Here is an 18,837-nt window from a genome sequence, read left to right as displayed (position 1 = left end):
CACCTGCCCCACTATTAATCAATTAATTAGGTCCAAAAATTTCATCTTCTCTAACATTATTGATGACATAAATCGTTTTGATTGGAAATAACAAATAAATAAATGCGTTTGATTTCTATTATATATTAGCTGCACCTCAATTATAAAATCCACTAATAAAAATCTCGTCGCAAACTTAACAATTGTCTTATTCATTCTTCCTATATGTATTGATCAATCAACAAACACACCAAACCTAATCTCTTCTACAATGGCGGAGGTCGACGACTGCCGCGGCGTCCTCAAGGTTTACAGCGACGGCTCAATCTGGCGCTCCGACAAGCCGAGCTTCCAAGTACCTGTATTCGATGACGGCTCAGTCGTGTGGAAAGACGTCGTATTCGACGCGGCGCACGACCTTCAGCTCCGGCTCTACAAGCCAGCCGCTGCGGAAGCCTCCGCCAAGCTCCCAATTTTCTACTACATCCACGGAGGCGGCTTCTGCATCGGCTCCCGGACATGGCCCCATTGCCAGAACTACTGTCTGAAGCTGGCAGCCGAGCTCCACGCCGTGGTTGTCTCTCCCGACTACCGGCTGGCTCCCGAGAATCGGCTCCCGGCTGCAATCGAGGACGGCTATGCGGCAGTCAAGTGGCTTCAAGGCCAAGCCGCGGCTGATGATCCCGATAGCTGGCTAACCGACGTGGCTGACTTTGGGCGTGTTTATATTTCAGGGGACTCTGCAGGCGGCAACATCGCGCATAACTTGGCGGTTCGACTCGGTGCCGGTTCTCCGGAGCTGACTCCGGTCCGAGTGAGGGGGTATGTGTATTTAGCCCCCTTCTTTGGTAGCAGTTGTTGGAGAAAGTCGGAGGCTGAAGGTTCCATGGATGCAACTCTGAACCTGGAACTGATTGAGAGGTTTTGGAGATTATCGATTCCGGTGGGTGAGAACAGGGATTATCCAGTGGTGAATCCATTTAGGGTTGGGGTTGGGGAGGTGGATTTGGACCCTGTGATGGTGATCGTTGGGGGATCGGATCTGCTGAGAGACAGGGCACGAGAGTGTGCAGACAACATTAAAAGTAATAATAATAACATTGTGGAGTATGTGGAATTTGAAGGGCAGCAACATGGCTTCTTTGCTTTGAATCCCGACTCAGAACCTGCCCAGGAATTGATGGCTCTCATCAAAGCATTTATTGCCCGTTTTTAAGGACAGGCACGTTACTACGTATCTTGTGCCTGTGTTGTGTTTGTTCTTCTTCTTCTTATTATTATTATTAATTAATTACTATGTTGGTTTCTTATAATATATATATATGTGTATAGCCATCGGATTTTCCAAGTGATATATATATATCTGCATAATGGGCAAATTTGTCGTGATTTAATCTATGACTTCACAATCACAAGTCTAATCCATTATTCCTTGCCGGACTATTTTTTTTTTTCCTATAATAGGAGAGAAATCCTTTTGGAACAAGAAAATAGTAAAAATAAAACTTTGAATTGTAATGAAAAAAATATTATTTGGCACCATAGTGAATAAAATTGTCAAAAAAGCAAATAAATGTCTATATATATATATATATGTATATCTATTTTTTAATTTTTTTTAAAGAAAATTAAAAAATTTTGATAGGATTCAGCCGCAGCCATTGCGACACTAAATAGCTTAATGTAATCCCATAAAACAAAAGGAACGCAAAACTTATTTGATTCCCAGGCAACTGCAGTAACACAAAATTCCATTTGGTCCACTCCTTCCTCACAGATAAGTGAAATAGTCCTATATATTCTTGGCCTTTCAGAAGCTCAACTTCAACTTATTAGTGTCGAAAAAGGTCCTGTAGATCCACGATATCGGCGAGGACACCGGCAGCAGTAGTGTCGTTGCCTGCACCCGCGCCTTGGATAACCAGGGGTTGCTGCTCGTAGCACCGGCTGTATACCTCCAGCTGCCAATTTACGCAACGAAAATTCAATCAAAATATGCTATAGATTCGAGAACATCCACAATAGATTACAAATCGAATCCTTGAAAATAGTCGATCCATAATCAAGTATATATATATATCATATGTAACTACTTACCACATTATCGCTTCCCTTCGATCTGCCAAGAGCCGAATCTTTTGCAACTTCTTTTATGCCAACTTCACACCTAACAAATGCAGAAATAACCAAAACATACAGAATTGAAATCGTAAAAACTCAATGACGCATTTGTTCCATTTGTAACATCGTTTGATATAATAAAATATGATACTTGGATGTCTCGATCAGACAAACATAGCGCAGCGCATTTCCCCTTGAAGAAGCATCCTTGATCCTTTTTTCAATATCTTTATCCAGTGCCGGCAGGCCTTTCACTAGAAATTCTTCTAGAGGCATCACATCAGGTCCCATCTCCGCAGGGTATAAGCTCTCTACCTACTAGAAAACTTCAAAGTCAAAACATTAATAACAAAACGTATCTATACAAAGATGCACGCTGCAAAAAAAAAAAACAACCTTAATGCTGTCCATTTCAATCCGGTGTCCAAGAAGTCGAGCAAGAATCAACGCCTATTTTCGAGTAAATAGATTTTGAAATACCTCAGTAACATATGTAAATTACAAATTCATACACCTAAAATATTAAGAGCAAAAAGAGGAGCGCCTATTTTCAAGAAATCTGTATGTAATTAACAGTGGAATCCAAACCTTTCTTGCTACGTCCATTCCGCCAAGATCATCCCGAGGATCTGAAAGAAATATGGGACTTTTAATTTGTAACCATCCACTTCAAAGAAAGGCAACGACAAACTACAACAGAATGGCTAACACAATTAATATTCTAATTATCTTAATTTGTGCTATCAGAAACTTGGAATTTGACTGGGGAACAAGCATTGATGTTGTGTGGCCACAGGATTTTACCGGGCTCAGTGTATCCAAGCTGTTTTGCATCATTGACAACTTGGCTGAAGGGCCTTCCACTTTCGACCTCACTCATCACATAGCCCAATGTACCTAAGAATCAGGACCATTATAATCTTAAATTTTTATGCTACTTCGGATTATTAATCAAAAATAAGAAAAGGACAGTAAAGGGAAAGTTTACATAGCTAAAGCATGATAACATACGTACCACTCAAACTTCCCATTATACGGTTTATTGGGTCTCCTGACGACAGGATGCGGTTTATAGTTGATATGACAGGAAGACCGGCACCAACCTACCAAGTAATATACAAAACGTTGGCATTGAGCGAAAATCATGTGTTGCTTGCTAAACCGGGAGAGACAAATAAAGATAATTTTTGAAAAAGCCAATGGACTTGTCATAATTAAAGATTACACTATTGAATTACACACAAAGAGGAATAAGCAAAACACTTACTGTTGATTCGTGTCTAATCCGCCGAGGCTGTGACACCAATTTGTCATAATCTTCCTACATATCATAACAGAAACAATCATGACAGTTGAATGAATTCTTTTCTTTCCAGAAACTCGAGAGGAACAATTGCTCAATCACTTGCTCAAGCGCATACACACACATATGAACATTCCAAGAGCCCAAAATGAGAGATTGAGTTACCAATGAAGATGTTAGAGGCTTCTTGTTGGCCAGTACCACACAACTATCTAAATTCAACGCTTGACCCAACATCGCAGTAGTTTGAGAACTTGCCGAGCAGTCAACCAGCGTTAATCCTGTTGTGTTTATTTAAGCATTGTCCCAAGTTAGCTCGAATTACAACATATGATTTGATTGTTGAAAACTGTAGTCGATATATTCCTTATCAAAGACACTAAAGATCTAACCATTGACAACTATAATTCTACTAATTCTAGTCTTACAGGGCCAAGAATTTGTGTATCAAATTATGCTAAGATAATTCCATTGTCGTTTGAAAACGATGCATTAAAACATAAATATACATTTTTCCATGTGATTTTCTTAGGATCAAAGCATTTAAACATTAATAACTACAACTTACCAAGCGATTTCCGTAGAATCGAAGCAATGTTGATGACTTCCCTCGCAACATCCTGACCCGAAAACACTTTACATTTGCCTACATTTACAACCACCAATCACTACTCGTATTCTATGCGACTTCATACACAAAAACATTGGCGAATTTCGACAAGCAACGAGTGATCAAAAGGAATTTACCCAAGTGAGCGAGTTCCAGAAAAGAAGAACCAATGGATTTAACTCTGCAAATCTGCTTCAAAAACTCATCATCCAATTCCGAAGTGGAGACATCGTCGCTAGCGGCCACCATGGATTTACTGTCGCACACTCCCACCACCCTCAGTCTCACCCCCTGCAGCATCCCCAATTCGAAAATCGTACAGAAAAGCCTAAGATCCAGACTGAAAACGACTTCCAGAAAATAACAAAATAAAATTGAACCTTGAGACGACCTGCTTCGCATGAAGCGTCCGGCAGGAGACGATGTGTTGAAGCAGCTGCCGCCCTACGCCGCCGCACCCCATCAACAGCAATGAAATGTTGGCCATTTTTTCCAATTTCCCTGAATTGAATCTTCGATCAGCTGGATGTTTGTTCTTCCAGATTACACCTGCAACTGCAAAACCTCGAATTCGAATATTCTTGATTTTTGCCCTTTACCCAGTTACTGTTAATCCCCCACCCACCCCCAGGCCGTTAGGGTTTTCATATAATTACCGTTTTACCCCGTGAATCTAATGACAAAAAACTCCTCAGGATACCATTCTCTATTTTTTCGGTCCACTTCCTAAAATTAAGTACATATTTTTTATATTGAATTATAATTTAAAATTTATATTTAAAACATAACGTCCTCATACACCAAATAATTATTAAATTTAAAAATTTCCACTTCAAAAATTCAAATCTTCAAACAAATCCACCCTTCTAGATTTCATTTATTTATTTATTATTTGCTCTCGTTAAAATTTAAATATAATAAAATGACATTAAATTTTTCTAATTAAATTATTAACAACAACAACATAATAATAATAATAATAACAATAAACTTGGCTGCTCAAAAACAACAGCACAGTGAAATAACCTTACTAATAAACAAGTTCAGTTTAGGTTCTCCGAATCTTAAAAATCTCAGAAAACATATACATGAAGATGAGCTTCTCTGTCTTTAAGCTGCTGCTGCTTCTGCTTCGTCTTCAGCGCCCTCGTCGCCGTCTCCGTCTCCGTCGCCGGAATCTTCCTCGAACTTATACACTCTGAATATCGCCAAATTGGTATCGCCTGCCGGTCGAATATAAAATCAAACCAACAAGATAAGATAGACATGCAAAGGTAACGATATCGAATTTGGGAACTACAAACAAGACGAGTTTGACAGCATGATCGACACATTTAATCTAACGTTAAGAGGCAAACATTCTATACACAATTTTCAGCATATTTCTTAAGTTGTGCATAATTGTAATGAAAAATTAGCATTGAATCGATTCGATATCACCCCTACAATCACAAAATGTACTCGCGCTAAAAGTATCTTTTCGAATAAAGAGGGATCGACATCTACAACATAGTTGAATGTATATTCAGTTTTGTAACATACCAAACGTAATGCGATTTCCAGGCACTGCCGGGGAAACAACTCCTGGCTTTAGCCGCTTATCGTTGATGAAGGTACCATTGGTACTGTCTAAGTCCGTAATCAAGAGATTCTCGTCCGTCTTCTCAATCCGCGCATGCAAAGCTGAAACTGTCGATAAAAAGATAAATATGAAATGCTGCAAAGCACAATATGTTGAGATAAATCAATGAATGCAGCAGTCAAAAATTTTTTAGTACCTGTAGGCACAGGGAGCACGACATCTGCTTTTTCAAGAGCACGCCCCACAGTGACCACATTCTAAACCGATAAAACGAGCTTCTTAGAGGTAATCCAAGAACTATTCTTGGAAGTAAGATAAATAATTTCTTTAAAAAAGAAAGTCGGTGTTATAGATTCTCACAGATGCTACTTCGAATGCGCCGGGCAGGGTGATTTTATAGCCGATGTGTCTTGAATCGCCGTCGCCTGGAAAGTTAGAACAGAGATGAGTTTGTGCACGAATTAGACCATATACACATAATATTAAGAACTACATACAAAATATAACAACGTATTAAGCAACACATATAAATCGCAGGGCTCGACCATATACACATAATATTGAATTAAGCCTTTGTTTTGGTAACTTTTTGCTCTCACAAAATATCACATCAAATCTCCAAATTCGCACTATTTCCAAAATTTGTTCACTCATCAATAAGATTTTGGGACAAGAAACAACTTAAATAGCAAAATGTTCGAGCTTGTTGAGCGGCTCGATCATAGTTTCTATCGGCACGTAATTTGTCTACGAGCTGCATTGTCTCCACCACATTTTAAAGTAGATGCAATTGTAGTATTTCAGCTCAACGAAGAACATGATCGATACAAAAATCGACTAAAACTTTACATCATAGCACAAGAAAGTAAACCAAGTAGCTCAATTCGATGACAATGGCCCTATGAGTAGTGATGAATCAAATGTCCATAACATAGAAAGATTCAAATCTCTTAATTGAAGCAATCAAATTAACACAACAAAAAGAGTTTCAAATCGGAAAAAATTAGGCTAAGAATGAAAAGAAATCAATTCCCCAAATCGAACGGCTCCTACTTCATAAACACTCCACAGAAAGCCAATTCATGAAATGAATCAATCAAACAGTCGAAAATGATGATACAAAGAGAATTAATAGCAGCAGCAGCAGAGAAGAACTGAAGTGACGACGAACCAATGGGTTGAAGAAGCCATCTGACAGAGGCCTCAGCTGTAATGGCGGCGAAGCTTCTGCCGCTGAATTTGAGGTTTCTCGGCAAGCAATTGTAGCCGAGGAAATTGACAGAGCTGTGGAGCGTCGATCTGGACTTGGAATATGGAATGGAAATGGGGATGGAAATGGAATGGGGAGTGGTCATTTCCATTAACCCTTAGCCCTTTCTTCTGATTGGTCTCTTTGAACGAAGATAACCTTTTCCTGTTTTTCCTTTTTTGCTTTTTCTTACCTCTGTGTGTGTTGTTGTTGTTGCTCCTCACTCACTTTAGATTGATCACGTTGGATGGAAATGAAAGCAAGAGAGAATTTGAAAAAGAAAGGTGAGAGGGTACGTGGCAGAAGTTTGGTGTTGGGACAAGATCTGGGATAACAAATATCTTGGGGGGTTTGTCTGTATTTGGGCCTTGGGTGGGTGGGTGAGGGGGGGGGGGTGGGTGGTGGAGATGAACCCTAGTTGTTGACGAGGTTTTATTAGGGGGAGGAGTGGATTCTTGATTTTGTGGGCATTTCTTGAAATCGATTTTGGGCAACTTTTTTCATTTGGGCTTATGGAGAATGGAATTTGCTATGAACATTCATTGGGAAAGGCTTGATGTTGCATATTTTGGATGAAAACTTTGATACCCACTTGTTATTTATTTATTATTATTTATTATTTTTTTATGATGCGAAAACAAGCGTTGCTATTCAAAAATACGAAGCGAATAAGCCCTGACCGAACCTAATACTTTGCAAACTAAGTCCGACAGTACCCACTTGTTATTAGATTATATTTTGAGTGTTTGAATTCAATTTGGGGTGAGTTTTGATTTGTGCTTGTGGGCTATGGATCGTCATCAATCCTAATTGAAATTTGATATAAGTCCAGTATTGTAATTTTTAATTGAAAGGTATTTCTTCATTCCAGCTAAAAGGTTTAAGGTAAGTTAGTACTTAAATAATAATGGGCGATAATTTTTTATAAATTTAAATGGAATAGGTTCTGGAGTATTGTCTTGATTTTTGTTGTTAAATTTTTCATTATGTAGTTTCTACATATTTTTATAAATATATATTAGTATTATTTTTATAAAATAAGAAATGTAATAAAATTTTGATAATTTATTTTTCTGAACGGATAAAAAATAAAATAAAACGAAAGATTATTAATGTGGTATTTATAGTTTACCTTTTATAATAATGAAAAAGTAATAAAAAAAAAAAAACTACTTAGGGCATCCACAACGGGAGACGCAGAAGCGCCTCCCACGTCATCATTTATTAAATAAAAAAAAATTAAAACACTAATTAACATAAGAAACGGTATATTGCGAGTGTACCGTTTCTTCCAATTTTTGTGGGCCATGGTCCATTTTCTTATTCAATAAATATTAAAAATAATATTTATAATATATACTTTTTTATTTATATTTATAATAATTTATTTTATTTAAAATATTATATTCTAATTTTGTTATATAAAATTTTATTTAATATTTATAATTTGAAATATATTTTTCAAGAAATAAAAAAATTAAATATTTAACTTTAATTATTATGCAAAGTGTGAAATTATTATTTTTATTTATTTATGCTAAATAATTGTTTTATTTTTATTAAATATTATAAGAATAAAATATGATTGCAAAATATAATTTTATTTTATAAATAGATAAAATATTTAATGAGGTGGAAAAAGTAAAAATTTTAAAGGGTTGTTTGATGTGAATGTAAAATATAGTTGGAGTTCTTCGTGACGTGGCGGAGAGAGAAACTGACGTGGCACAGGAGAGAGAATGGGAAGAAACCCTGGATGGGTTTCTGTGTTGTGGATGGCCTTAGAAATGGTAAAAAATGGTACTTTCTCCGTTTCAAATATCGTGCAATATTTGTATTTTGCACGGGGATTTAGGTGAAAAATATAAAATACGGTAATTTGAAATAATTTAAATATTAAGTGATGTGATTGGAGAGAAAAATAATTATTTATTTTTTTATTTGAGCGATCTGATGATATAAAATGAAGTGTATATTAATATATGTATATAAATATTATTAATTATTTTTAAATTTAGAAATATTGTAATGAATTTGGGACAAAAAAAAAATATTGCAGTGAGACGGACGGGAGAGTAATTTTTAGGAGCAGACTTCAATAATAGATGTTGGTTTCTATATTTTAGTTTTATTTTTTAAATAATATCTTGTTAAAAAAATATATATTCCTTTGGCCTACTGTACTATTAAAAATTATTTTATATTATAATAAAAATAATCAGACACTAACACTACACAAATGTTAAAATTTTATTAAATATTTTTATTAATTTAATAAAATATTATTATTTTTAAAATTTATTACAGAACTTTACTCTTTGGATTAAAAAATATATAAAATAAATATATCAATTTAAATTTAAAATGGTAAAAAGTGAAATACATATAAATTAAATGTACACATATCTTATCCATTCCAAGTACTATATATTTAATTTCCTTTTTCTTGTTTTATTTTTTTTTCGTCTACAAATCACGATTGCATTCTTTTATGTATTTTAAGTACATATGTATATTAATTCATTTTTAGATATTTATACGCTGGATATAAAACTTAATGTTTAATAAATTTTTGTATTAATTTCAAATTAATAATTACATAATTATACACAAGTATAACTATTTTATAAATATTATCAGAATATTATTCTAAATATTATTTATGAATTAAAGAGTATGTTATTTTAAATATTAGTACATCATGATGACATTAGAATCTGTCTATTTGGCCTTTTCTTTTGACTCTTGACTCGGACGTTTAGTTATATAAAAAAATATAATATTTAAATTACTCTTTAACTTTTTGTAAAATCAAAACTAAATACATAAGTAAATTGACCAACTATGTATAAAAATAAATTAAAAAGTCATTAGGAATTCTTGAATCAAATTAATGTCACAGTCTACCTTTGTCGTCCACTCCAATATTAGATAGCTAACCCAAATTCAAAAGCCCATTTCAAATAAATTAATCTATAAATTATTGTTATTATTATTATTATTATTATTATGTTGATCCATCATCCATCATCATCAGATCTCCTGCCCAAAGGCCAAAAGAAATGCAATAGAAATGATTAAATACTTAAAATAGAAAAATAAAGAAAATGGGAAGAATGTCAGGAATAACACATCCTGAATCAAAATCTTGAATTATTGAAATTTCCAGAATTAGAAGACAAGAAAATTGTGGTTGATTTATTTGTGCCATTAAAGCAATTGCCAGATCAAGCATGGTTAATGTGGGACAGCTGGCACTTCTACACATAAAATCAGCTTTCCTACCTCTACTCCAGATCACCAGGTGCCACATAAATACTCATTCTAATAATACACTACTAAAAATTATTTATTTATTTATTCATTTTAATAATACTACGAGAATAGTGTGTATTGTATTTCGGTAATAAATAGGGTGTGTTTGTTTGGGGGTTTAGATTTTGGATTGGGATTTGAATAGTAAAAATTTTGAATTTGAATAGTTGTATGATGTGATATAAATAGGGTTTGATGTGATGTTTTGAATGTAAAATTGATTTTTAGTATAATATAAAAAATAAAAAATAGGTGTTTGATTTGATGTTTTTGGGGGGGAAAAATTGGATGAATAGTGAAAATCCTCCAAAATCCTTCAAACAAACACACCCTAAGTGGATAAGTTAGTAGGCCATTAAACAAGCTATGTGTGTGTGATAGAGCCGCAATAAAATGTCTCATACAATTCGACATACTTCTTTTTATAATACATATTCTAATAATTTATTATTTATTACAATATATATTCTAATTTCAATGTAATAAATAAATTATAAAATTCAATATAATAAATAACTGCATAACAAATATTAATACAATATACTATCATATTAACACAATAAACATGTTATACTCCCTCCAGAAAATATCTCTTATTGGGAGTGAGCACGAGAATTAAGGAATAATAATATTTAATTGAAAGTGAATATAAAGTAGAAGGTAAAAGACTAAAATATTTTTGCTTTTTGAATGATTTTAAAAAGTAGGTTATAGTAATAATTAAGGTTAGTTTGAAAAAGTAAAATAATTTTGTTATAAAATGTAAACCACAAATACTAAATAAAGAAAAAAACAATTGTTTTTGGACGGATGAAAATGAAAAAACAAAACAATCCTATTGGGACATAAGGAGTACTCCCTCCGTCCCAAACACCTGCAACATTTCTAAAATAAGAAATAATTAATTATATTTAATTTCTACTTCACACTTTATCCACTCACATCATCCAAATAAAAAAATAAAATATATATTTCTCTCTCCATCACATCACCTCACCTGATCTCTAAATTATCCTACTTAATACTATCCACCTAAAAACCCGTGCCAAGTAAATGTTGCATCTTGTTTGGGACGAGGGAGTACAATATAATACATATAAAATTCACACACCCCGTATTTTTATATAATATAACATATATCATTTGTCTTATCAATTGTATGTTTTAACTCCGTGAAATCCTCTTATTTTTTATATTTCATTTACCCTTTTGATGAAAATTGATGGGATTTATTATTATTATTATTAATTTATCATAAAATATAAAATAATTTTAATATATGTTTTTTTAATGATATTATATGTTTGATGTAAATTTAATAAGTTACATTAAAAGAAAAAAAAAATTCTACAGGCGTATTAGAATATATTGCTTGTATTTGTTTTTTTTTTAATTGTTTTAAAAAAATTTATATTGAATATAATTTTTTTTAAAAAAAATATTAATATTGAAATGAAAAAACCTTTGAATTGAAAATTTCATGAAATTCACCGTGGCCTGATATTTATTCACAAAGTAAACAAATTTATAATATATATATATATATGATAATATATTGAAAGAGTAAATCCTTAGATTTAAAAATCATACTTTCCAACCCACATTTTCGCAACTGACTACATTTATCCATCAAAATTTATGATTTGAAATAATAATAATAATAATAATAATAATAATTTAAAATTCAAATTTAAATGATAAATTAGCAAACATAAATGAATATACATGTGTGTATATATATATATAATTTTATTTTTATTACAAACACGACGTCTAAATTCATAATTTCACAAAAGTTACCGAGCACCACTAGACCATTATTTACGGTATTATATACATGCAATTTTAGTCATTTGTCCGGAAAAAAAGAAAAATAAAAAATAAAACATAAAAAATTATATAAATAATATAAAAATAATAAATATGTATAATATATTAATTTTTTTTTTTAAAGAAATATATTGAATATTTTTAACAAAAAGAACATATTTAATTTATCATATAAGGTCTCACTTTTATACTATATAACTAATTAATGAATTAACTGATTACTTAAGTTTATAAAATTAATTTTCTTTCAGGGGGTTTTGTATTTCCATAAATCTAATGTGTTTTTGTATGATGGGCTAATAAATGGAGATTGCATTTTAATTAAAAGTTTCCATTAGATTAACATTTATTATGCATGTGGGGTATTCCTAATTTAGTATAAATCATGATGACTCTTTCAAAAGTAATAAAAATATATTTGACAATTTTCAGACTAATTATATATATATATATATATACACGAGTTCTCAAAGAAAAATAAAAAGATAAATTTTGATTTTAGATTTTGAATTTATTTCAAATAATATTTTGAATATTAAAAAAAATAAATAAATAAATAAAGGGAGGGGGCAGCAGGTAGCTTAAAAATTCAATGTAAACTAACCACACGCTCTGGTCAATCTTTGTGATAAAGAAAAGTCAATAAAAAGTTCATTTATAGCTACATTAATGTGAATTCAGAAATGAACCATATCAATATAAATAAATATATATATATATATTTAATTTTATTTACTACTGAAATGCTCAAAGCTGTATGTAATGTAATTATGTAAACTTGTACTTCATAAATTAAACTTGTTTATATATATGGATAGTATTTTATTTAATCAGCTCACAAATCTTTCTTCTTTTATTTTTTTTTTACACTATAAGTAGCAGAATTTCAGGCTTTCTATAGGCATTTCACATTCTGCATATATGTTGAGCGTTAATGGTGTGCGTTACATTAAAATTAAATATGAAATGAAATAAATAAATAAATATGAGGAGGTGTTGGTGAGGCCTTGAATGTCTCGACTATTTTCCCTCTTTTCATGCCATCTACACTACTTTGTTTTTATTTTTCTATCTATTTATTTATTTTTGTAATTTTGGGATTTTTATTTATTTACGTATTATTTGAAATTGCAAAAAATTTACATATACACTCTCTCTCTCTCTCTCTCTCTCTCTCTCTCTCCCCTCTAATTCTTTATATCAAATGCCTATTCTTGCTCGAATTCATTCCAATCTACAATTTTCACTCACTTCTTTCTCTCTCCTTCTCCCATTTTCTCTCTCTTTCTCTCTCTTCCCCTCCCTTCTTCTCCTCTCTCTCCGCATAGATGTGAATGAATAAGTGGATCTTGGTGGCATTTCTCCCTAACCTTCTTCACTGATCACGCAAATAGGGTTTCCTCGATTGGATTTCCCTTCGCTTTTCTGTATTGCTGTTTTTGAATCTCTCATAATCCTTTTTAACCTTTTTGTTTTGTTAATTTCTTGCTTGGCCTTCAACAATTTCTTTTGTTCAGCTTGTGTTTGTGTTTGTGTTTTGTGTGTGTGTGCGTGTTTTTCTTTTCTTTTTTTTTTTTTTGATTTTTTTTTCCTCTCCATTCTTTCTTGGGCTTCCCAAATTTCCTTTCTCCTGAAGGGAATATCATTTGTTTGGTTAAATCTGGGGCGTTGGATTTAATCCGAAGCTTCTGTATTTATTTCTGAAGGACTGATTTATTTGCTTAAGGAGGAGTGGATTCACATTCAAGGTAGTGAAGATGATGCATAATCATCATCGTCGTCATAATCATCATCATCATTATTATTAATATAATAAGTATGTTATTTAATGAGATGTGTGTGGCTGCTTTGTTTATTGATTTCTTCCTTTATTGTTTATTAATTGCATATTGCTTGTTTATGTTTTGTTTGCTTTTCTGAAAGAGTTTCGCAGTGCTCTGGATTTGTGAAGATCTCTCACATGATTGATCTAAAGCTTAAAACTTATTGATAATCACTATGAACACACTTTACTGAAAGGATTGGATTAATTAATTTGCACCGGGTTAATATTTTGAAGAGATTCGATAGTGTTGTGGATGTGTTGAGAATGAGATCTCTCACATGATGAATGATCTAAAAGCTTAAAACTTATCTTATGCATACACTTTATTAATTTGTTCCGGGTTTTCGGAGCCTGGATTAATTTGTTCCGGGTTTTCGGTTGTAAAAGGCTTATTGATCGTCTGCCATTTATGGAATTTGGTTATTCCTTTTCGCATGGTTGCAGTCTTTTTGTAATTCTTTTGTGGCAGATTTTAATAGAAGACAAGTTCTGTATGCAGTAGTAAAGTGTCGAAAACATTCGTTCCCACCTCAGCAATTTATGCAAAATTATTTTCTTGATATATGTAGTATTTGTTAATAAAGGAGTGCTAGGAAAAGAAATTCAGAGTCAGTAGCTTACGACTCTTTAATCGAGTCGTCATATTTAAGGCAGATCTTTGTTATTCCTTTATGCAATTGTGCTCCATTGAAGGTTTTCTCTTATGTTGTCGCAGCACACTTCTTAGCTCGGTGGTTTTCTACATAGTTCTTGTTACATATCTTGTGAAATTTACTATTTCGGTGGTTTTCTACATAGTTCCCTTTTGAGTAAAGGCTTCTAGAAGTTATTGTGAACACCATATTTTGTTTCCTATACTTAAGCCCACCCGATGCTATAAATACAGTAGTTTGAAAAATTATATATATTCTTTGCTGGCAATGACGCCGGCAATTAATATGTGAAGCATTTATATATTTACTTGCATCAGTTTAAATGGGAAAATGTATAATGTGTTTCCGATTGGTTTATTCTTACTGTGCTGTCGTTCGGTTATGTTTCTTTGAAGGAAATGCCATGTGTGTGAATATTTTGGATTGCATTGCAATTATGATTCTGTTGGGATTTTAATTCAGTATATATATATATATATATATATTTATTTGTTGAATAAAGAGATGAGTTTCACAAGCGAAAGCGACGAAAGGTTGGTTAGCAGTGGTGTGGATTCACCATCGTTGGATGAAGCCAACAGCGGAGGAAACACAGGAGGTCCTGCGCAGCTCAAGAAAGGCCCGTGGACTTCAGCGGAAGATGCAATCCTAGTTGAATATGTGAACAAGCATGGTGAAGGAAACTGGAATGCAGTTCAGAAACAGTCGGGACTTGCCCGCTGTGGAAAGAGTTGCCGATTGAGGTGGGCTAATCACCTTAGGCCAGATCTAAAGAAAGGAGCCTTCACTGCTGATGAGGAGCGCCGTATAATCGAACTGCATGCCAAGATGGGAAATAAATGGGCTCGTATGGCTGCTGAGGTGCGTCTCATTGTTTCTATATATGTTATTGTTCATTTAGTGGAATTGCTTCTGCCTTTTACATAGCTATGTTGTCTTGGTTGTTGATCACGACGCAATTTGTAGCTTCTACTCAAATTTGTTAAGAATCTTGAGCTTGATTTACCTTGAACTAACCCCATCAATAATTGTCTTGAGCACGTCTTGGGCTTGGAGCTCGAATAGCTACAAAAGTGCATTTTGCAACTGATATATCAGCTTATTTTTCGAAAACTTATGCCAAGAATTTTAGAAGTAAAAATAAAAGATGTGCTAGCCCATCCAACAGCCTCTTGAGCCCACCATAATTTCATTCTTTCATTACAAATGATAATCTCTCACATTTTTAATGTTGTGACCAATAAGATCAAAAAGTTGTCATCATGAATTATATATTATTTGACATGAACTTGTATCCTTTCCGAATTTATTTTGTTAGATTATCATTTTAATGGCTTCAAAAGTTGTATGATCAGCTGAAGTTCAACTAGTGTGATTAATGCCGAGCTTGAGTCAGGCTGTGAAACGATGCTAGTTGTAAGTTTAAGTCGAGAAATCTTATCAACCTTAACTTTGTGGCTTCTTTTACCAGTTATTTGCGTCTCTTTTTAACTGCTGTTGAATTGTATAGGGGAGGAGACGAGGAGTAAAGAAGGTCTACCATATACGATAATTATAACTGCCTAACATACATTCATTTGGATTTTTTTGAAGGAATATGGTTCCATTTATTTTGCGAGTTTAGGGTCTTCTGAGCAGATCTATACTACTGTAACTTCACTACACTTAAAAGACGACATATGGAGAGTGTTTGTTTAGTCTTTATAGTTTTAGGTATTTTTGTTGTGAGATATAAGAAATTGTGAATGTATTATAGGGAATGATTTTGTGTGTTTTTGTTGACTTTTATTGTCAAAGTGTAAATATTGTATTTTGGGGTAATATTTTTGGGAATCATGCATCTAATAAACACTAATAATAACTATCTACATTTGAATTTTATTATGAATTTATGCATTATAGGTTCGTGCATAGACACAGGGACACTTAGATAATATATGCATACTCCCTTGAAAATTCTGAGCAATGTAGTACTAACTCTATCACTCCAAAACATAAAATTGAATGAGTGATCGATATTTAAGTTTAAAAATTAGTGCTGGAAAAAAGTTTGCTTTATTGATATTCTTGAGAAATGTTATCCAAACTAACATCTTTGCAATTTATTTGTTTATCATTAGTTTTTAGTTTATGCAAAAGTTGTAGCCTACAACATAGCATTGCTTAGTGATCGTTGTGATGAAAACTTTTTCTTGATAAATGAGTGCAATGAGATCTAGTGTCTCCCAAAAAGCTACAGTGCTAAACTGTATATTTACCTTTTATGACTTCTTTCTTATCTTTGTTGTTTGTTTGTCTTGTTTTAATTGTTCAGTTGCCGGGGCGCACTGACAACGAGATCAAGAACTACTGGAACACCAGAATCAAAAGGCGACAGCGAGCTGGCTTACCGATCTATCCACCTGAAATCTCCAGGCAAACAATGAATGAGAGCCAGCAAAGTGACGGTATGAACACCTTGTCCACCAATGATGCCCGTCACCCCGACTTTATGTCCGTCAATGGCCTTGACATCCCGGAAATCGAATTCAAAGACTTGGAACTCTATAAGCCTACGCAGGCAATTCTCGATATTTCCACCTGCAGCTTGCTTGATCTGCCTGCAACCAGCCTCCTAGTGCCTGGACTAAACTCGAACTTGAAAAGACCGTTGCTCTCAGAATATCCGCCATCGAAGCGCCTCCGAGAATCATCGCCTTTGGATTGTCTGAACCCGGGAGTTATTAATGATTCTTTCTTAGGAGCGTATCAGTTCCCAACAGATGGTTCTGGGCATATCGGTCAGTCGTTTATGTTACCGTTTGATCATATTCCGACTACTTCTGATCATGCTTTGCAGACTAGTTTGTTCCCCGGCAGCCATGCCGTAATAAATGGCAACCCTTCTTCAGAGCCTTCTTGGGCAATGAAGCCGGAGCTCCCTTCACTCCAAAATCAAATGGGTAGTTGGGGCGTGCCCGCGCCCTCGCCCTCGTCGCCACCTCCATTCTGCGAGTCCTTGGATACATTGATTCAAACCCCTCCGAACGACGATCAGGTCTCGACTCTTAAACTCAAGAACAGTGGGTTATTGGATGCAGTCCTGCGTGAATCTGAAGCCAAGAAAAACTCCAAGAGTATCGGTTGTGGACAGACTTCCTTTGCTTCCGAGATGATGAATCCTTTTGCTGTGCCGGTCGGCGAGACGGAATGGGAAGCATACGATGATCGCCTTTCTCCTTTGTGCCATTCTTCTTCATCAATGTTCAGCGAGACCGACGAGCCTCATTCTGTTGTGACTTATCCAGGTCTGATTATTATTCTATATATTATTCTATATATATCTGATTCTGTTTCTAACTATATTTTTTGTTCTTGCAAAGGGTGTATTAAAGAAGAAAAAATCAACTACGTCGGTGGCCCGATGCAGTGTAGTGACCAATCCGTCATTTCCAGGCCCGATGTCTGGCTCGCCGCCAACAGATTTGCACCTATGGAGTACCCTACAGAAGACAATTCCTTGCTGAAAGATCCTATTATGGCATATCTCAATGATGATTTCAACAGGGATTGCAAGCAAATCGAAACAGACGCAAATTCGTCAGCACAAGGACATGGGCACGATTCTTTTAGCGCGCTGAATGCGTTGTCCACTGTCTGATATCCTTTAGCTGAAAGAGCTTTAATTATGCCGTACATGTTTTTGGACGATGTTTTGGATCTTGTGTTACTTTTGCTGCAAACGCTATATGATGGTGCCGACGAACACAGGTATGAGAGGCTTCGCAAGCTTATGAGTACCTCTGCTGTCTCCGGTTGACTCTCCTATGTTAAAATGCTTTTTTTTGTGTGTGTCAAGACATTGTGGATTCATTTGTTGTTTTCGGATATTGGATGTTGTTGTCTTTTTAACTTTGGTAAAGGTTCATTTTGCATTGGGACATATTGTGGTTTGTGCTGCTGCTCTTATGCTCTCACAGTTTTTTGATATTTGTTGTGTTCATATACAGCTTCTATTTCTATGTAGAATAGATATAAAATGGATGCAAATATTGCCGAATGAATGAGTTCTTATTGTCTTTACATTTTGGTTCTTGTTTTTGTAACTACTTACTAAAAGAAATTACCTCTTTTCACACTCACGATTTTATATAGTAAAAATCCAAGCAACGATTTTTAGGGCCTTGTTTTTGCATAAAACTACGATAGAAATTTACACGTCGCATACATCACATAGTTTGGATCAAGTAAAGATTTTGGATTTCTAACAGGCTACTGCTAAATCCATTTAGTTGGAAATTGATGATCTTTAAACAATACCCTCACACAGAGAGCTCAAAATGCTAAACAACAAAGGTTGATTTTTGAAAAACACCATCATTACCAAAATA

The 18,837-nt window shown here is 33.9% G+C and overlaps 4 protein-coding genes across 4 annotated transcripts; 2 read left to right on the top strand and 2 right to left on the bottom strand.

The window, feature by feature from the left end:
* Positions 1–118: 118 nt before the first annotated feature.
* LOC127244417 (probable carboxylesterase 15) lies at positions 119–1,294 on the top strand (the record flags this gene model as incomplete). The annotated part of the gene is made up of 1 exon (XM_051264949.1): positions 119–1,294. A coding segment is annotated over one exon (1,077 nt), but the record flags the coding sequence as incomplete, so codon positions are not given.
* Positions 1,295–1,640: 346 nt separating this feature from the next.
* On the bottom strand, positions 1,641–4,632 carry LOC127244012 (uncharacterized). The gene is made up of 12 exons (XM_051264283.1): positions 4,405–4,632; positions 4,151–4,304; positions 3,972–4,049; positions 3,569–3,684; positions 3,368–3,421; positions 3,116–3,203; positions 2,905–2,997; positions 2,689–2,729; positions 2,497–2,550; positions 2,252–2,415; positions 2,077–2,146; positions 1,641–1,940 (listed from the first exon to the last, which is right to left on the bottom strand). Exons 1-12 carry the CDS (start codon positions 4,498–4,500, stop codon positions 1,812–1,814), a joined length of 1,137 nt encoding a protein of 378 aa, XP_051120240.1. The 5' UTR covers positions 4,501–4,632; the 3' UTR covers positions 1,641–1,811.
* Positions 4,633–4,978: 346 nt separating this feature from the next.
* On the bottom strand, positions 4,979–7,101 carry LOC127244031 (zeaxanthin epoxidase, chloroplastic). The gene is made up of 5 exons (XM_051264315.1): positions 6,767–7,101; positions 5,956–6,020; positions 5,792–5,852; positions 5,556–5,702; positions 4,979–5,236 (listed from the first exon to the last, which is right to left on the bottom strand). Exons 1-5 carry the CDS (start codon positions 6,954–6,956, stop codon positions 5,124–5,126), a joined length of 576 nt encoding a protein of 191 aa, XP_051120272.1. The 5' UTR covers positions 6,957–7,101; the 3' UTR covers positions 4,979–5,123.
* Positions 7,102–13,226: 6,125 nt separating this feature from the next.
* LOC127244087 (transcription factor GAMYB-like) lies at positions 13,227–18,399 on the top strand. Its single transcript, XM_051264406.1, has 4 exons — positions 13,227–13,737; positions 14,970–15,328; positions 16,782–17,754; positions 17,830–18,399. The coding sequence occupies exons 2-4, from the start codon at positions 14,972–14,974 to the stop codon at positions 18,105–18,107; spliced, it is 1,608 nt and encodes a 535-aa protein (XP_051120363.1). The 5' UTR covers positions 13,227–13,737; positions 14,970–14,971; the 3' UTR covers positions 18,108–18,399.
* The last annotated feature ends 438 nt before the right edge of the window (positions 18,400–18,837 follow it).

This window comes from Andrographis paniculata, unplaced genomic scaffold, assembly GCF_009805555.1.
Source record: "Andrographis paniculata isolate CXL003 unplaced genomic scaffold, ASM980555v1 Contig9END, whole genome shotgun sequence".
NCBI lineage: Eukaryota > Viridiplantae > Streptophyta > Magnoliopsida > Lamiales > Acanthaceae > Andrographis > Andrographis paniculata.
The sequence above is the reverse complement of the archived record's forward strand: the minus strand, read 5'-3'. Positions and strand labels throughout refer to the sequence as shown.